Genomic DNA, 17,897 nt, shown 5'->3' with positions numbered 1-17,897 from the left:
GTCAATACTCATAACCATATACCATTGCATGTCGTATAATTGACTTATAGAATTTTTCATTCAACGTTAAAAGAATCTTTCAATTGCATAAAACGAGATACACTTCATTCACCCATTTTTAATATGATTTGCTACATTTTCACTAATATCTTTGCCAAGTTGAAAAATCAAGTCAAGATATTAAAAACCTTTTCACTCCCTTGTATGCTCTTAATAATCTTACAATAATTTATCACCACAACCCACTTGTGCCCTTGCGTGTGATTAAGAGCAGAGGGAGGGGGCTACACTAGGCTATAGCCCCAACCCTCCCCCCCTTTTTTAAAATACTACTATGTGTATTTATGTGCATTTTTTAGTAATTGTATATATATGTTTATATATTTATGAATATTCATTGATAGTATCATTCAATAAGTTGTATTATTATAAAATAACCCAAAAAAAATTATGGTGTATTGCCTCCAAATCCCACTAAACTTTTCCAAACAAATCTAAACACATTAGCCCACCCCGTTATTAATTCCTGACTCCTGTCCCTACTTGTGATAAATCCACACCTCCATACACACTAATAATATTGTCCGTTTTTGGTTATCCGGTTCCCATTAATACATCGGACCCGCACGACTTTGTTTCTCGTTAAGCCTAAGCAAGTGGGTTAGACCCAACTCACTCAAGCCTAAGAAAATATCTTGTTGTAGGTAAGGGGTGGGTTTAGCCCTTATAAAAGACATTCTCACCACATCTTTTAATGATGTGTGACTTTACAACAAAGTTTCTTTCCCCCTAAGTTTTGCATCATAATATACAGAACTGTATAGTATCATTCTTGCTATCCGGCAAGCCGGAAGCCAAAGCAACAAACAAAAAAGGGACAGTTACAGTTGTATGATTGTATTGCTTTAGTTCCAAAAGTAATGGTCCATAGTTTGGTGGGGAAAAGTTGGTGGCAGAGACTAGGCCAAATACAGTTCATTTTACCCAATTTTGGGTATTGGGCCAATAAAGTTAGCGGTGGTCGATGCCCATAAACCAGATAGTTGAGTTCGGACTTTCTAATTTTGTGATGGGCCTTTGGCCCCACAAATCTTCTCCTAGAAATATATAACGAGATCCCGAAGAGTAAGACAATAAAGTTGTCAAAATTGAGATTTTACATAACATCGATGGAAGATTGGAAAAATTAAATCGTAAAATCGAATATTCTTAAAATTTTAAAAATAAATATAAAATAATATAATAATTTATTTCTATACAAAATTAACATGATATAATATTCTATATGTAATAAAAAATAATAATATGATTATTATTTATTTATAGACATGTTAATAAGGCACAAAATTTTAATTTTCTAAGATAAAAAAAGTATGAAAAGTAAGATATAAAATCTGAACCACAATAATTATTTTACATGTTGGAATTTGTATTTTATAATTTCAATTCCAGATAAATATTTTCATCTATGTATTTATCATCACAATCATTAAAATCAATATCATCAAAAGAACGGTCATTAAAATCAAGTCTCTAGAGCAGTAGAATACTCTCCACAACCATTATCCTTAACACTATCTTTAGAAATGTCATTATTTTCTCTTCCATCTCTCAAAATCATCATCGCCTAAATTGAAAAGTATAAAAAAAACACACACACACACATTTTGTAAAATTGGATCGTAAGATCGGACAGTAACATCTTACCAAAATTTGCTCATCTAGGATCAAAAACAATCGTACGATCTAGATTGCGATGTTGACAACATGGATGCAAGTGTGATCACGTGGACACAACAACTCCCCTCCGGCATGGTCGGTTCATTAATGAATTATTATTAATAAAAAAAAAAGGGTTCTTATCATGTGGACACATACTAAAATACTATAGGTTTGTCAGGCATGGGTTATGCTACTATTTTTAATAAATGAGCAGCCCATTACGACTTATGAGTTGTCATTCTGTAATCTGTGTTATTTGAATTCAACTATGTGAGTTGTATTATTGTGAGCAACGTCATAATATCAAATATAATACAAGGTGTATGTGACTGTTTAGGCCAACCAAGACCTATTCATCTCAAAATTTGTTTAATTCTTATATTAAGCTTCAATAATGACATCTTTGGAAAGTCGTCATTTTCGGTTGATAAATTACTATTTTTCTATAGGGGGGTTGGGAATTTTTCTTAGCCATTTGGGGTGAAGCTCTCTAGAGTCAAACCATATGAACTCAAAAGATCTTGAGTTCGATTCCAATTAGGAGCAATATCCTTGTGACAATGCGTTGAAATTTGATGCAATTTACCTCGTCTCTCTGTCAGGTGAGAAAATTCTTTGTGCGCAAACTTGATGGCTTGAGTTTAAGCTTATATCAGATGTTTCAACTTCCAACTTTCGGTTGAGAAATTTTTTTGCGCGTGGACCTAACCGACCTAAGTTAAGGGAATTTTTCCTCCATTACATTTCACATAGCCTACTTACTAAAATATTTTTTTCAATAATTATGTTAGTTTTTTTTTTTATTATAGGGAAAGGGGTGGGGATTCTCGAACTTGAGATACTATACACACGAATGCCATTTGAACTATCCGTCGTGCTTCTCAATAATTCTATTAGTTAGGTGTTTGAAGATTTTGGCACTTCATACCCCCACTTTTTAATTAAGGCGAGCAAGTTGGACCTATGTATGCACGTTTGACCTTTAAAACAACATAGATAAATGAATGACATATTTTTTTTTATTATTAATTTGACAGTGAAATTAATATTCAAATAAAATAACATTTATTACTTAGAAAATCACAATCCTTCTGCATTAGAGAATTATGTTGTGCTATTATTGATTTTATATATTGTTTTTAAAAGTAGAGGATCAATCAATCACTCAACCAACTGACCAAGTGATTCTGATACGATGGATTGATAAATTCTCTAAAAAGTAATTGAAGTTGCAAAATATCCATCAAACATTACTCATTCTTCTCAAAAATTAAACGAAATTAGAGTATATTTGCTCGTTTTTTCTTTAATTGAGAACGACACCAAACGAGTTTATCATTTGAATTTGAATTTTTGATACGAATCTAAACTTGAGTTGTATGGACTCAAGAGATCTTGAGTTCGATTTCTATTAAAAACAATACTCTTGTGATCAGTGATCACGAGTTAGGTCTTGGACTAACTTATCCTGTCATTAGGTTGGAAATTTCAGTGCTCTCGGATCACTTACACTCATAATGATAAATGATATCACGGTTTGGATCCCTCAATTTTTTTTCTCCCTAAAATACATATGCACCGTCCATTATATCCTATGGTTAAAACTTCACACTTCATAACCCATAAAAAAAAATTAAAAATATTTGATTTCCTTCCCTTCTAAGAACAAGAATCCTTCATTGACAGCATAAATCCTCCTCATCAACATGAATTTTTTAGATATAAACCAAATTTGTTAAATCTTGCAAAGAGTGTATTAATTCAAATATCCAATTACTATAAATCAGAAAATTCATAGATGTTAGCATAGGTAAACTCCGAACTTTTGAATCGTCTCACATTAAGATATTTTGATAAATCGCAAGATGTTAGATCTTTCTCTTTGAACTTAGGTTCTCCAATACAAAATATCCATCCTCGAGTCGGTTTCGACCAAGCCTTTTAGGGAATTTAAGGGGCAACTATTAAGATATTTGAGAAAAGTATAACAATCTAAATAACTAGAACTTGTGTCAAGTTATAAAATAAATAATTTAAAAAATGTAGTATTAACTGTGGGCTGGGACAGTGAGTTTTAACGATATTACCTAATTTTCGGAAGCTCATCTCTGGCCATAGAATGACCTCTATTACCATCCAATCGCAACTCTCCAACTCGCTCCAACTCAGTTCTGAATCAACTCACACCACCCGAAACCCTTCCACTCTCAGAACCCCTCCTCGAAACCCTCCCACCAATGCACCACATGCTCATTCTCTATATCCTCTTTCTCTCCAATGCACTCCTGCCGGATTTTCCTCTATGTTGGTGCAATCTCATTGTGTTCTGACCTCTGAGAGGAAGCGGAGGCCAAATCCAGCTCCTACCCTTCACACTTGTGGCACCCCGTCGTTGCGTATGAGGACGGAACCAAGGTTCTTTTTCTTATCTTCGCATTGACCCAACTGGGGCTCCTTTGTGCAATTGTTTCCTTTTTGGCGATTGGGGGCAGTAGCACAATTACTCAAAAGGTAAAGTTCAATTTGTTTGTTTGCGAAGACAAGGTGTTTGATAATTTTTCTCAGTGAATATTCTTTATTTATTTTCTTGTTTTGAATGGTGGGGGTTGGTTGCAATTTAGTATATATCTCTATTATGTACTTATTACTTTCACACGTCTAAGAGAAATACATAGCTTATGGGAGTGTCATATACTATTAAGTGGATGATAGAAAGAGAAGTGATGGTATGAACTGTACAGGTGCATGTAACACAAATACACAATCATCTTTGGATAAACAAACAGCTGCTTTCGGAGTGTCATTGAAATGTTTTTTTTTTTTTTAATAATTTTTTAATGGGGCATTGAAATATTTTCGAATTCCAGTTAATATAGGTGTAATGTAAGGGAGTAGGGATCATGGTTGTGTTTATGGCATTAACAGAATGAAACGATGGTGAAATCTAAACTGTTATTGTGTAAGGACACATACATGAACCCTTCCTCAGGTTTGACCCTCCAAATTTTTTTATGTCTTAGCTTGCCCCCAGCTGATGTTATCACTAGATAAACAACCACCTATACCCCATAAACCAATCCGCACATAGTCAGCGGAGAGAGAGAGAGAGAGAGAGAGAGAGAGAGAGAGGTCAACGGAACCCTCAGAAGCAGAATAGGAGAAAACAAATGGAGAAAGCCAGAGCAGACCAATTCCCATGCCACCAGAGCTGCCTTCATCAAACACATATCTTACTCCTCTCTGTTTGTAAATCAATCATTCTTCTGCATGGAAACAATCTTATTCTTCTCCACTTGTTTTTTGCTTTATGCTCTTGCATCTGGTTCTTCTTTCAAAGAACTCATATACCCAAATTTTACTGCCTCAAACCTTCAATTTGTTGAAGGTTCAGGCAGCTTTTTTTATTCACACAATGGAACTTTCAAAGCTGCTATCTTCAATCCTGGAACCCAGCAGTCCAACTTTTATTTGTGCGTCATTCATGTGGCTTCTAACACAATCATTTGGTCTGCCAATCGAGATTCTCCTATCTCTAATTCTGGTCAAATGATGCTTACAACTGAAGGAATTGCAATCGCTGATCGATATGGCATTCCCAAATGGTCAACTCCACCGTTACGATCAGCGGTATATGCACTACTCCTTGCTGAGACTGGAAATCTTGTTTTGCTTGACCACTTCAATAGTTCACTTTGGGAGAGCTTCCACAACCCAACAGATACAATTGTGATGGGACAATATCTACCGGTTGGGGCATTCTTGTCCAGTTCGGTGTCTAATGATGACTTGTCCATGGGTGATTACAGGTTTATCATTACTGGTTCAGATGCAATCCTCCAATGGAATGGACAAACATATTGGAAATTATCAATGGAGACAAAGGCTTATACAAATTCAAATTATGTAGCCGAATATATGACAGTAAACAGAACAGGCCTGTTTCTATTTAGTCGCAATGGATCGGTGGTTGTAATTCAAGTGAACTTGTCACCATCTGACTTCCGGATTGCCCAGTTGGGTGCTTCTGGTCAGTTTATAGTCAGAAGCTTTTCTAATGGTGATTGGGAAACAGAATTCTTAGGCCCAGTTGATAGTTGTCAAATTCCTTTCATCTGTGGCAGCATCGGATTGTGTAATGGGGACAGTACATCTAACACACCAACTTGTTCATGCCCACTAGACTTCCATGGAGGTTCACAGAATACAAGTGGTTGTGTACCAAACGATAGCTCCTTTTCTTTGCCGCATGCTTGTGACTCAGCCGATAAGGATACTCAGTCTAATTTGTCAGATTTTTCATATTTGACGCTTGGTGAAGGAATTGGTTACTTTGCAACTGAGTTCAATACACCTGTAAAATTTGGTGTAAATTTATCAGTTTGTCAGGATTTCTGCACTGGTGACTGCTTGTGTTTAGGAGTTTTTTATGAAAATTCTTCAGGCTCTTGCTACGCACTTGAAAAAGAATTGGGCTCCGTAATTTGGAGCAATTCAATTGAAGATGATATGCTGGCGTATATTAAGGCTCTGGTTCAAACTTCTCCGACACCTTCAAATGGTAACAACAATGTTGATGATCAAGGACAAAATTTTCCACTAGCTGCTCTGGTTCTCTTACCTTTTACTGGATGCTTTCTTGTTGTTGCTTTTGGTTTTCTCTGGTGGAGAAGACAGAGACTGTTCAAGAGTCATGAGTTAAAACTACGTCAACGAAACTCGCTATCTTCACGAGACTTGGAAAACTTCTTCATCCCTGGTTTGCCAAAGAAGTTCAAGTATGAAGAGCTTGGGCAAGCTACTGATAACTTTAAGACCTTGATTGGATCAGGAGGGTTTGGTGCCGTTTACAAGGGCACATTGGCTGACAAAACACTTGTGGCAGTAAAGAAAATTACTAATTTAGGCATTCAAGGGAATAAAGATTTCTGCACTGAAATTGCAATTATCGGAAATATTCATCATGTCAATCTGGTCAAATTGATAGGGTTTTGTGCCCAAGGGACTGAACGCCTGCTGGTTTACGAGTACATGAATCGTGGCTCTCTAGAAAAGACCATCTTTGGTTCTGGCCCAGTCTTAGAGTGGCAAGAAAGGTTTGATATAGCACTAGGAACTGCTCGTGGGCTTGCATATTTGCACGGAGGGTGTGAACAAAAAATCATTCATTGTGATGTCAAACCAGAGAACATTCTCTTGCATGACCATTTTCAACCAAAGATCTCTGATTTTGGGCTGTCAAAGCTTCTAAGCCCTGAGCAGTCCAGTTTATTCACTACAATGAGAGGCACTCGTGGCTATCTTGCACCTGAATGGCTTACAAATTCAGCAATCTCAGAGAAAACCGATGTTTACAGCTTTGGAATGGTAATTCTTGAACTTGTGAGTGGAAGGAAAAATTGCTCATTACGTTCACAAAGCCATAGCTTGGATCACAATAATAGTGCTGGAGGCCAGTCAATATTGTCATCAGGGTCTGGGCTCGTATATTTCCCGTTGTTTGCATTGGAAATGCATGAACAAGGGAGATACTTGGAGCTTGCTGACCCGAGGCTTGAAGGGCGGGTGACAAGTGAAGATGTGGAGAAATTGGTTCGCATTGCTTTGTGTTGCGCTCATGAAGAACCGGCATTGAGGCCAAGTATGGCCAGTGTTGTTGGAATGTTGGAAGGTGGGATCTCCTTAGGTAAGCCAAGACTGGAGTCTTTGAATTTCTTGCGTTTCATTGGGCGTAGGTTTACTGAGGCTTCCACAATAGAAGAGGAGAAGCAGCAGAGTGTTATCATCTTGTATCCCCAAGCAGATACTTCTCCAATAAGCATAACAAGTGGCTCGCGTGCTTGTTTATCTTATATCTCCTCACAACAGGTCTCCGGCCCAAGATAGAGAGGACTGGCCTATATTCTAATGGTCTATATATAGTTCAGTCCGCATGAATGGAAATCCACAAATGTATCTATTACTTATTTTTATTGCATTATATTCGAATCGGTAGGTGATAATTTTTGCATTTGACATGGAGCTTGATGTCGACTGAATGTGAATGACTAAGTTTGAAGTTTATTTCCCTTTTGAAGTGAATAAATGGAGTTCATATTACCCTTTTTCTCCCACCCGTTATTTGGAGTCTTAAATATTGTCCTTGACAATGCTCTATATGTTTATTTGGAAAAGAAGGCTTTGCGAAAGTGGCTGTTCTTAATGTAACGTTGTGCAGGTAAAACTTAAGTTGAATGAATTGCGATCCAAGCTTGAGCTGTTTGTCTGATTCTTACGAATTTTAATGCCTGTTTATCCTTTTTTTTGGTTGCTTGATTTCCATTATTAAGAAAATGAATGGTAACCATTTGATAGGAAAATTTGTTTATACTACTCAAGTAAGTTATCCATTTTTTTAGTGCATTTTTCGTTTAGCCTATCCGCATTCTTCTTGCACTTCAATTTCAGAGCAGTAGCCATTTTTCATTTGCCAACAGAAAGAATAAATACCACATTTGTTTGCTGTTGTGGTTGCTCATTTCTTGATCCTGTTTCAAAGTATAGCAAAGGTGACAGAATGCCACAGAGATACCAGGGGCATGGAATTATGGCATTGAATCAGCTTTATCTACTTTGGAAACAGATCCATCCATGCTGAGTTTTGGGAAGCCCGGATTGCTCGCTGGGATGATATGTGAACCAGAAGTTCAATCCATCCTTAGGGATCCTGGCAGGTTCATTCGTGCTGAAATAATTGATTACCCTTTTTCTATAAGTCAATTCTCTAAGCATTAAGTTTTTGCATCGTTCCTAAACTGCATGCATACAATCATCATGCTTTAAACTAGTCCAATTCAATTTTGGTACTGGAAATAATGCAGAAAAAGTAATTTCATTATGTCATATACGGAATTCTTTCCAAGCTAGAGCATGAAGAGGATGGTGTTGGCTTCTTTGGTATTTAAACACTGCTTTCAGTGGTGAAATAATCTCTTCAGCTGCATATTGATGGGCCAGACTGTTCTGATGGATTGTTCTATCTACAGGGAGGTATGTAAAATCTTCTCCCATTGCCCATGCTTTCTTCACTAAAAAATTACAGTTTTTCTTGTGGGGTGAAGCCTACTGAATGTTATTAAGAGCTTTATTCCATAAAGAGTTTCACGACCTCTTAAACATGTGAAAACTACAGTTTTTTTTTTTGTATTGAGCTTATTCTTCAATCTTTTTTTCCCCGATAGCTTCTCTATGAAGTATTCGCTACAAATTTCGGCATGTTTTGAATAACTGAATGAAGAAGTTTCCCGCCCCAATTTTGAAGGACATTTGGGGATCACTGTTTATGCCTGTGCCTCACAATGTTAAGACCATGGTTTTGCAGATAAAGTTTTCTCAATGGGTATGATGTGAGACTTTGGGGTAATACAATCTGTTTACTTATACTTGGCGGCCTGGATTTTACTGTAGCAACAATGCTAGGGCCTAGGAGGACAATGTAAAACAAATTGTGTTGAGACATATTAGAGCAACATTATATGGTTGAGCAAATACCTTATTCAGGGAAAATTAATACTGCATTGCTAATTTGTTCGAACATCTTAATTGAAGATGTAGGACTTTCACGAGGATGAACTGATTGAGAAATGAATCATGTGTCTTTATAGAGCAGTGATGAAGATCAACTCCAATGACAGGCTCCGAGACATGTTTAAACTTTATTGTGGGAAATAGGGTTAATACCACTTTTGATCACTTAAAGATTGGGCATTTTTCAATTTGATCACTCAAAGTTCAAATGTTTCAAAATGATCACCTAAAGTTTTTATTTGTTTCAATATAATCACTCAGTCAGAATTCTCACATTTCGGTCAGTCAAAGTGTCTACATGGCAATCCTTAATAGTGCTTTTGCTGCTTTCAGGCCCCTGCCTGCCTCTTCAAACGAGTTTAAACTCTATTTTAGCCTGTTTGTGACATTTGTTGTTGCCCTGAGTCAATCCTTTACCCTTGATGTAGTAGGAATGTTTTTATTTTTATCTTGTAATCGAGGAGTCTACTCCTCGTATGGTGCTGCGTTGTTTTAATAGAAGTTCGTATTTCTCTCAAAAAAAAAAGTGTCTACATGGCCGTTGACCGTTAATTGCATTGCTTTTGTGGCCTAACAGTTGCCAAATGAAAAATAAGTATTAAAAAAAACACGAATGCAAAAATCAAAACGAAAATAAAGATCTGAAATGTAACTATTTAAATAAAAAATTTCATTTAACTATTTAAATAAAAAATTACAAATGAAAAAAGATTATGGATTATCCTTTCAAACTCAGATATCCATCCATATCCTTCTAAACCCATATAATGAAAACCCTCAACAACCTCCACTAGAGTCTTCTTTTACTACTTCAGCCTCAAGAGCTCCAGTCCTTTCAGATATATACAAAGGGAATAAGATCTTCCATGGAACCCTAACCGTTACTCCACACGCTCTCCCCTCGTCGTTATGATTCATGGAACCCCAATTTCACCGAAAGGGAATAAGATCTTCGGTACATACATCACCAACTACCCCATTAGAACAAGGAAGAGAGAGAATTGGGGAAGAACAAAAAAGTGTGGTTGTTGCAGATCTGGTTTTATTGCTACAAGACAGAGGAAGCGGAGTGTGAAGGATGCCGGCTCCGGTGTTCGACAAAATGTCACTGAAGGATGTCGGCTCCTCGTCGAAGCCATCGCGCGAGGTGAAGCTGGGTGGTCTTGGATTGTATGAAGAAAATCGTGTACTGAAGATACAATTGGGGAAGAAGATGACATGACTCTTTTTTATTTAATTTATTTTAAATTAATTTCAGATAAATTAATCCACATCAGCCCAAAAAATAATTTTACTAGTTTTATATTCCACGTAAGTAAATAAGCGGACCGAAATTCTCAAAATCTACCCGAGTGTGTAGTGTGGAACAAATTTAAATTTTAGGTTACCTATTTGAAACGTTTGAATATTTACTGACTAAATTGGAAAATGTTCAATATTTCAGTGATCAAAAATGGTATTAACCCGTGGGAAATAAGATACATAGACCGTATTGTGGGAGCTTATTGATTTTGCAGAATCGACACCTAGCAAAGGTTTTGGTGGAATATGTTACTGTGTTTTGATCATGCAAAAGCTCTGGTAGAGGGCCTATCAGTGCCTCATGTAGAGGTCCTTGTTCACTATGCTTCTGTGAAGAACACTCTTGTTCACCCCGTTGCTTAGAATCTGAAACAATATTTTCATCAGACAAGATTTGCATGAGAAACTGTAGCATTAAGAGGCATGACAGAATTATGATTTGTAGTCTGTAATCTTATTATAGATCTAGACAATCATCACAGACCTTTTCCGCTGGTTATTATTTCCTTTTTCTTTGGGGGTAGAGAACAATGTATTTTTTTTAATCAATTACCAGTTAACCTCAGGTTTTATTTATATGTAAAATGCATGATTGGATGCACTTGCTTCTGCAGAAGCTTCAAGTTTCTCTTTTATGCCACTTTTGTATTAATCATATTTTACTCTATATTGACAGTTAAACCAGACAGAATGGAGTACATTACCTCGACTTGGTCACCGATATGCACGAAGAGTGCGCATTTGGAAGGTAATTCACAGCAACCCATTTGTCATCTTTCCACACTTGAAGGACTGGAACATCATTAGGAACAAGAATGGTGATTGCGGTTCAACGCCAAGGGCCAATTGAGGCCGCGGACATGGTGGGTACATGTTTATTTTCATTTCTAGTTCTATACTTTCCCTCCCAAACTGGACTTCAAAACATTCCCTTCCAAACCCATCCCCTCTGAGAGCAGCTGCAACAGTTCATCTGTCATTTCTCAGTATCCAGTCAGGTTCGGTATGAGCATAAACAGTCAAAACGGATGAGTTTTGAGTGGGTTTTGCTTGGGCTAGGAGATAATACAGTTGTTTTGGTTACTTTGATATCTGAGATTAAAAGCTAGTGCCTAGTAATGTTGGTTACTTATCTTTCCATACTTTAAAGGGTCAAAGAAACATGAGTTGCTTGAGCCAATATAATAATACAATGAGATCAGAGTCCATTGGGATGGTTGATGCACAATACCTCTCATTGAGAGCATGCTGCACCTCTAGATTTTCTATGTACATGATTTAGCAAATAAGTTACATTCCAATAAGCTAAGATAAAGTCTATTTGCAAAGATACTATCAATAAGATGTTGACACAGGACATCATTACGCTGAAACTGTACCCGAGTCCAGAAGCCCTGCGCAGAATGCAACCAAGGCTTTGCCATTACACTAGCTCAAATTCGTCAGGTTTGGATGCATAGAGAGGCTCCTGCAACTCTCGCAAGGCGAGGACATCATTCCACGAGGACATCATTCCACCGAAACCTTACTTCAGTCCAGAATCCCTGCGCAGAATGTTAACTTGACATCAACTGTACCCAAAAGAGACTCGGCCACTATTTGTATCCCCTTGTCCAAACTGGTACTGAATATATCAGGGTCCCCAAGCCAAATGAAACACCTATTGTTGTTAAGGCATATGCATAAGCTCTCCAAGGGTGCCTGCTTTCTCTCATTGCATGAAACTCAGCAGCGAAAGTCGAAACAGTACTAAGACAACCCAACAACCCAAACTGTATGCCTGTTACAATTGTAGTGCAAGCACTGGTGTTCACCTGCACCCCACAGATCTCTCCTTATGAGAAGTTCCAAAAAGTAACATATGAAGCAATATTATTCTGCATAAGCATTTGACGTATACAAAACCATTGAAGTGAAATTGCAATGTTCAATGTTGTAAACCCTACCTGAATTATGATATCAGAGCGAGACTTAATGTGAGAGGTTCCCGAAATTATCACAATGTCTAATCATGTGAACACAAAATGCACAATCCGATCATTATCATGTTTAAATCTGTGCCATGCACATGAGAGTAAATTTTCTGAGCATAATGAGGACATTTTTTTGTCATGGTAAAGCCTGTCCTACCCAAAGAATGACGATGATCTGATTGTGAACAATTTAGGCATACACAGTTGTTAAAATTGCAGGAACCTATCTTGTTCTAAGAGTTTCTAGAATATTATAAGGAGACAATATAATTTAAATGTCCAGCATGCATATAAGGAGAGAACAGAAATTTGTTAGTTGGAAAAAAATGGAAGAAGGTATGTGCAGACATATTACTACATCATAAAACTTACCGCCTCCTTCAGAGTTGAAAGTGCAGCCATGACACAAGCTGCAGAAACATTCGCAATTAGAGTCCCAAATGGAACCCATTTCAAGATCCCCGTCCTCCCTATGCCGCGTCCATTCAATCGGGCTAAGAACCACCTTATCCAAACGCCAAAAGGTCCAACTACGCAAGCCAACCATAATTGAGCACCAGACTTGTGGCTATTAAACTCCTTTCCTAGTAATGTTCCGCTCAGACTCCATAACAAGGCTAACAGAAGTGTCAACACAATCAGAACCACCCAATGTCCCTGGAAGCTATTTATCCTCCATTTGTTGACAGAACCAGTGGTTTCACTTTTTGAACTTGTGTGCAGCCCCTTGAGAAGCCACCTGAAACCCTTGGCTGTCTCAATCCCAAAAATGATGGAATAGCCCACAAGAAACAACCCTGCAAAATTTCCGAGGAAGGTTTTGAACAATTTTAGACCTTACTGATATAGCAAGGAAGTTCCAGTGAATTGCCCATTACCAAGGAGAAATCCAAGCACAGAAAAGACCCAGTCGCCATTAACACTGACATCAAGCATTTTCTGGTTCCATCCACTGAAAGTTGTAAGGCTTCCCAGGTATCCGGTTGATAATCCAATGGCCAGGAACTCAGACACACTGGATATATCTCCTTTGAAAACAACACCGAACCACCCCATCAAGAAAGAACCAACCTACAAAAATCAGTATTACATTTGCACAAGTGAAATAAAAATTATAAAACTGATGTTCATTGGAATGGGTGAATCATTGAAGCCAGTCGTAGGGCAGAACTCCTAGCAGTAAGCCTACGTCAAAACATGTTCGTGTCGAGGACATGGCACTAACAACCTCTGTCAAGCATGCAGGATTTGAATCCAAAGGGTACAAATGATCAGCATGAAGAATTTTGAATTTCTTTCCTGCAATTTGTTGCTTTTTATGGCTTCATCTTGTACAAAGAGGATCTAGGATTGGGAATGTTAAGCATTTAAAATTTGAATAACTTTGAAGAAAACTGGCCGCAATTCAAGTTTCAGTTGCTGCAGACATTTAGGTATAAAATATTAGTTGGTACTACTCTGGCTATAAACTGTAGTCAGAGATTAGCATGGAAGAAAGGGGAAAAAATCCAGGTGCACGTTCCTCTATCAAAACTCGAACCCTCGATTTCGGGTTTAGGGTCTAAGTGTTTACATATAGCTCTTTATTAGGCACACATTCCTCTATTAAAACGCGAACCTTCCATTTCGGGTTTAGGGTCTAGGTGTTTACAGATAGCTCTTTATTAATAAAATGGAAGTATACAAACTTTTAGATTTCCCGTTTTCATCAAAGATCCAATTGCTTCACAGTTTTGAGCTCCACAGCTTTTGTTAGCAAATAAAATAAAGCTAGTGGACAATCCAAAGAGCATTTTTTTAAAAAAAACTTGCACTTACATGATACAACCATGCTTCACAGTTTTGTTTTAGCAAGTACATTAGTTAATATTTTCCTGTTGGACTAAAGTGACTGAAAACTTGTCACTTCCCAAGAAAGTCACCATCGAGGCATGCATAATTTTATATATATATATAAAGGGCCAATAACACTTTACATTTTGAATAATACCCTAAAACCCTCCTATATCAAAAGATGTAATATGCGTCTAATCAATTAGTGGTATGCATTGAGAGGGAGAGGGAGAGGGAGAAGGAGAGCGAGAGGGGGAGAGAGAGAGAACCATATTTGATGGAAGATCCAGATACAGGATGCTTTGGTCACTTGTTACACGAGCGACACTAGGACCAAAGAGCTTTTGCAATAAATACCTTGTTAAAACCTGCACATCTTGAGAATTCCAACATCAGTTGTTTGCCAATGAAAATAAAACCTCTACGTCAACAGAATCTCCTGATCGAGACTTCAAATAAATATGAATATGTAAGGTGATTTACTAAATCCCCATATAATTATCTAGTAAATTGGCTGCTTAAAATAAAAACTTCCCATGCTATAATAGTTCTCTGTCAAGTATATATATTTAGTTGTATCCCGTACATCATTCAAAGATATGACACCAAATCACTCTGAGGATGGCATAACATTAATGTATCACTACCTGGAGTTCCCCCACTATACATTATTCAGACACGTCATGGGCTGATATCACACTCAAGTACTCAACTACCAAACTATCCCTCTTTCACATCTAACATTTTTCCTTAGCTTCCCTTGTGGCCAAAATATAAATACAACACGAGAAAAACTAAGATAGCTGAACTGTTTGTGCTAATGAAATAGAGCAACCAGTTTCCCTCACGTGAATTCTTTTGTTTTTTTAAAACCAATTCTTCAATTGGTTAAGATGACCTTGTGGCCAAAATACAAATACAAATACAACTCGAGAAAACTAAGATACCTAAACTGTTTTTGCTAATGAAACAGAGCAACGAGTTTCCCTCACGTGAATTCTTTAGTTTTTTCAAACCAATTCTTCACTTGGTTAAGAATACAAACTCAGTTACTTCAAAACTATGTTACTAAGACTGCTAATAACGTTGCTTAATTTGTTAATGAAATCTTCACAGATAACAATATGATGGAGAACTTTAAAAGACGCTTTTTTTCCTATAATGATTTAGCAGTTTGCGCAGAAGAAAGGATAACCATAAAGATTAAAAAAAAGAAGAAGGAAAACAGATTGAATAAAATAATGCAATAATAAACAAGGTAGAGATAAAAGAAAATTGTTCAGTAGAATTCTACTATGCCAAAAAAGAGTTTGTAAGAAGTTATGCTTATTACCCCGAATATTCCAAAAACAGCCAAATGGACAAGACACAACATATACTCAAGTAACTTCGGTAATTCCATGCCTTTGTCCTGCTGCTCCTGCACATGGGTACATGTAACAAATCGTCATAACACGAACATTGATAAACTTGATTTTTTTCTGGAGTGTATGTTCTTATGAAAATTGCATAGACAAAAGGGAAGCAAAATGTATACAAAAAGATAGAAATTAACTATAGCTCACTTGTTTTTTGTCATGGGTGTGCAAAATTGCATCAGTTGACATACGAGATATGATTTCCTCTGGCAATGGGGACACAGGGGATACTGCATTTGATGCCTTTGCATCATTAGACCACAACCCATACGATTGCAACAACTCATTTTCAGGAATCGGAGCAACTACTCCACTCTCCATTGCATCATCAAGAGATAAGTGGAAGCTGCTGCTCTCTGATTGCCGATTACTGCCAAGTGCCCTGTCACCAATATCGCCTGCCTCTGAAACATTTTCACTTACTCTATCTTCATCTAGCTAAAAAGGCAGAGCACCTGGAAAACGTAGGGAACGATGCCTAAGGGAAGATCCGGTGCCGCTTGTCCTACTAAATGAACTGGTTTGTCTCAGTTCACTTTTGTAATCCACAGGATCCATGCCCTCCCTAAAAAATCACAAGGCCTCAACTTCAAAATCTTCAACATAAGCAATGAAGTTATTTAATGATGTTACTGCAAAACCACATCACCAAAATATAAAGCACAAAATGCTGATGAATATGATGACAACGTACATTTCATTATTCATAATTTTATAAATATTAGTTCAACTACTCTATCATTGAAAGCTTGCAAACTTCATACCACAAAAGGCCAAGTCAACCTTGAAGAATAAGACAAAGATACTTGTCTGCCTCTAAGCTCAGCATGGGCGAAAACACTGAAGTATTAATTCTTGATTATGCACAAACCTTACGATCACGCAATTACAAAACAATGTCGAAACACAGAAAAAGATGAAAGGTAAATAATGAAGGGAGCATATAGACCCAAAAACTAAGGACAACCTTTTCATCTCTAACAAATTCTCGTTTTGGGTAAACTGTAAACTTGCAAGTTAGGTGATATCTTAAGAGACCTGACTTATTTCCTTCCAAGACGGCACTATGCTAGCAAAAAGTAGACAAAAACACAAAACCAAAAAGCCTCCTACAGTTCTTCAAACAAAAAATCACAAAAGAAAATCAGCAATATTGCATCTTAATAATCATTATCAAATATAATCTATTCCACTAACCATGAAAATCAATTCAAGGTTGACATACTAATAATGTTGGATTAATGACTTCTCATTATCAACTATTCAACTCCGAGACAGATAAAGCAGAGGGTTTAGGGCCACATGGGTATAAGTATAACAAGTACATAAACAGAATTCACCTTTTTCAGGCATTGAAGATGTGCCCTCCACTAACGGAGCAAGCAATTTGAAACTGCCCAAGTAACCCCACTTTAATCTTCGATGTAATTGGGCTAATCAAATATTCTAAGCCTCAATCACGATAAAGTGGAACCCTTTCGCCACTTTCTAGATTAAAAATAGCAATGGACCCGTGAAAAAGGTAGATGGAACTTCAATTTAATAATTCACCAAATCAAGCAAGCAAGCAAAAAAGACAAGCACGGATTGGCCTACTGCCTACAGAAGAAAACAGATAAATAAGACAAAAACTCAAACAGGAACAGATTGGGTAAAAGAAAATAAAACTGTGAACTCCAAGCTAAGGTTGTGAATTATGTACCTTATAATGGAATCTCTTCCACCAATGGGTCTGCAAGTTAATTGCTGAACAAACCAATATTAGTTTCGTCAATGCATCGGCGGCCACCAAGTCCTAAAACGGAACGGCCAAACAAGATCTGGCTCTTTCAGGCGCAACCCGATAAATCATTCACACACACGACGATTCAGCTTCCAAGTCCAAGTCTGTATCCTGCTAAAGCAATGATAAAACTAGAGAATATGAAGTCTCCTCCTAAACAAATTAGGCAAAACGATGGGCAAGAACCAACGGTCAATAACGACGACACTACGGAGAGAGGAACCTTCTTTTGCGGGTGACTACTTGGTTCCTAGGGTTTTTGGGCCCTATGTCGGCCTTCCTCTTGAAAGTCAACTTCTGAGG

At 37.3% G+C, this 17,897-nt stretch overlaps 2 protein-coding genes across 2 annotated transcripts; one reads left to right on the top strand and one right to left on the bottom strand.

Annotated features, from left to right (window-relative positions):
- The first annotated feature begins 4,675 nt into the window (after window positions 1-4,675).
- On the top strand, window positions 4,676-7,832 carry LOC120008524 (G-type lectin S-receptor-like serine/threonine-protein kinase At5g35370). The gene has a single exon (XM_038858872.1). It carries the CDS (start codon window positions 4,990-4,992, stop codon window positions 7,603-7,605), a length of 2,616 nt encoding a protein of 871 aa, XP_038714800.1. The 5' UTR covers window positions 4,676-4,989; the 3' UTR covers window positions 7,606-7,832.
- A 3,908-nt stretch (window positions 7,833-11,740) lies between these two features.
- On the bottom strand, window positions 11,741-17,882 carry LOC120009820 (fluoride export protein 1-like). Its single transcript, XM_038860528.1, has 7 exons — window positions 17,514-17,882; window positions 15,959-16,376; window positions 15,727-15,813; window positions 14,663-14,761; window positions 13,439-13,631; window positions 12,933-13,357; window positions 11,741-12,401 (listed from the first exon to the last, which is right to left on the bottom strand). The coding sequence occupies exons 2-7, from the start codon at window positions 16,130-16,132 to the stop codon at window positions 12,183-12,185; spliced, it is 1,197 nt and encodes a 398-aa protein (XP_038716456.1). The 5' UTR covers window positions 16,133-16,376; window positions 17,514-17,882; the 3' UTR covers window positions 11,741-12,182.
- Window positions 17,883-17,897: the final 15 nt, after the last annotated feature.

Source organism: Tripterygium wilfordii, chromosome 11, assembly GCF_013401445.1.
Source record: "Tripterygium wilfordii isolate XIE 37 chromosome 11, ASM1340144v1, whole genome shotgun sequence".
NCBI lineage: Eukaryota > Viridiplantae > Streptophyta > Magnoliopsida > Celastrales > Celastraceae > Tripterygium > Tripterygium wilfordii.
Note: the sequence above shows the minus strand (reverse complement) of the source record. Positions and strands in the feature narration are given on the sequence as shown.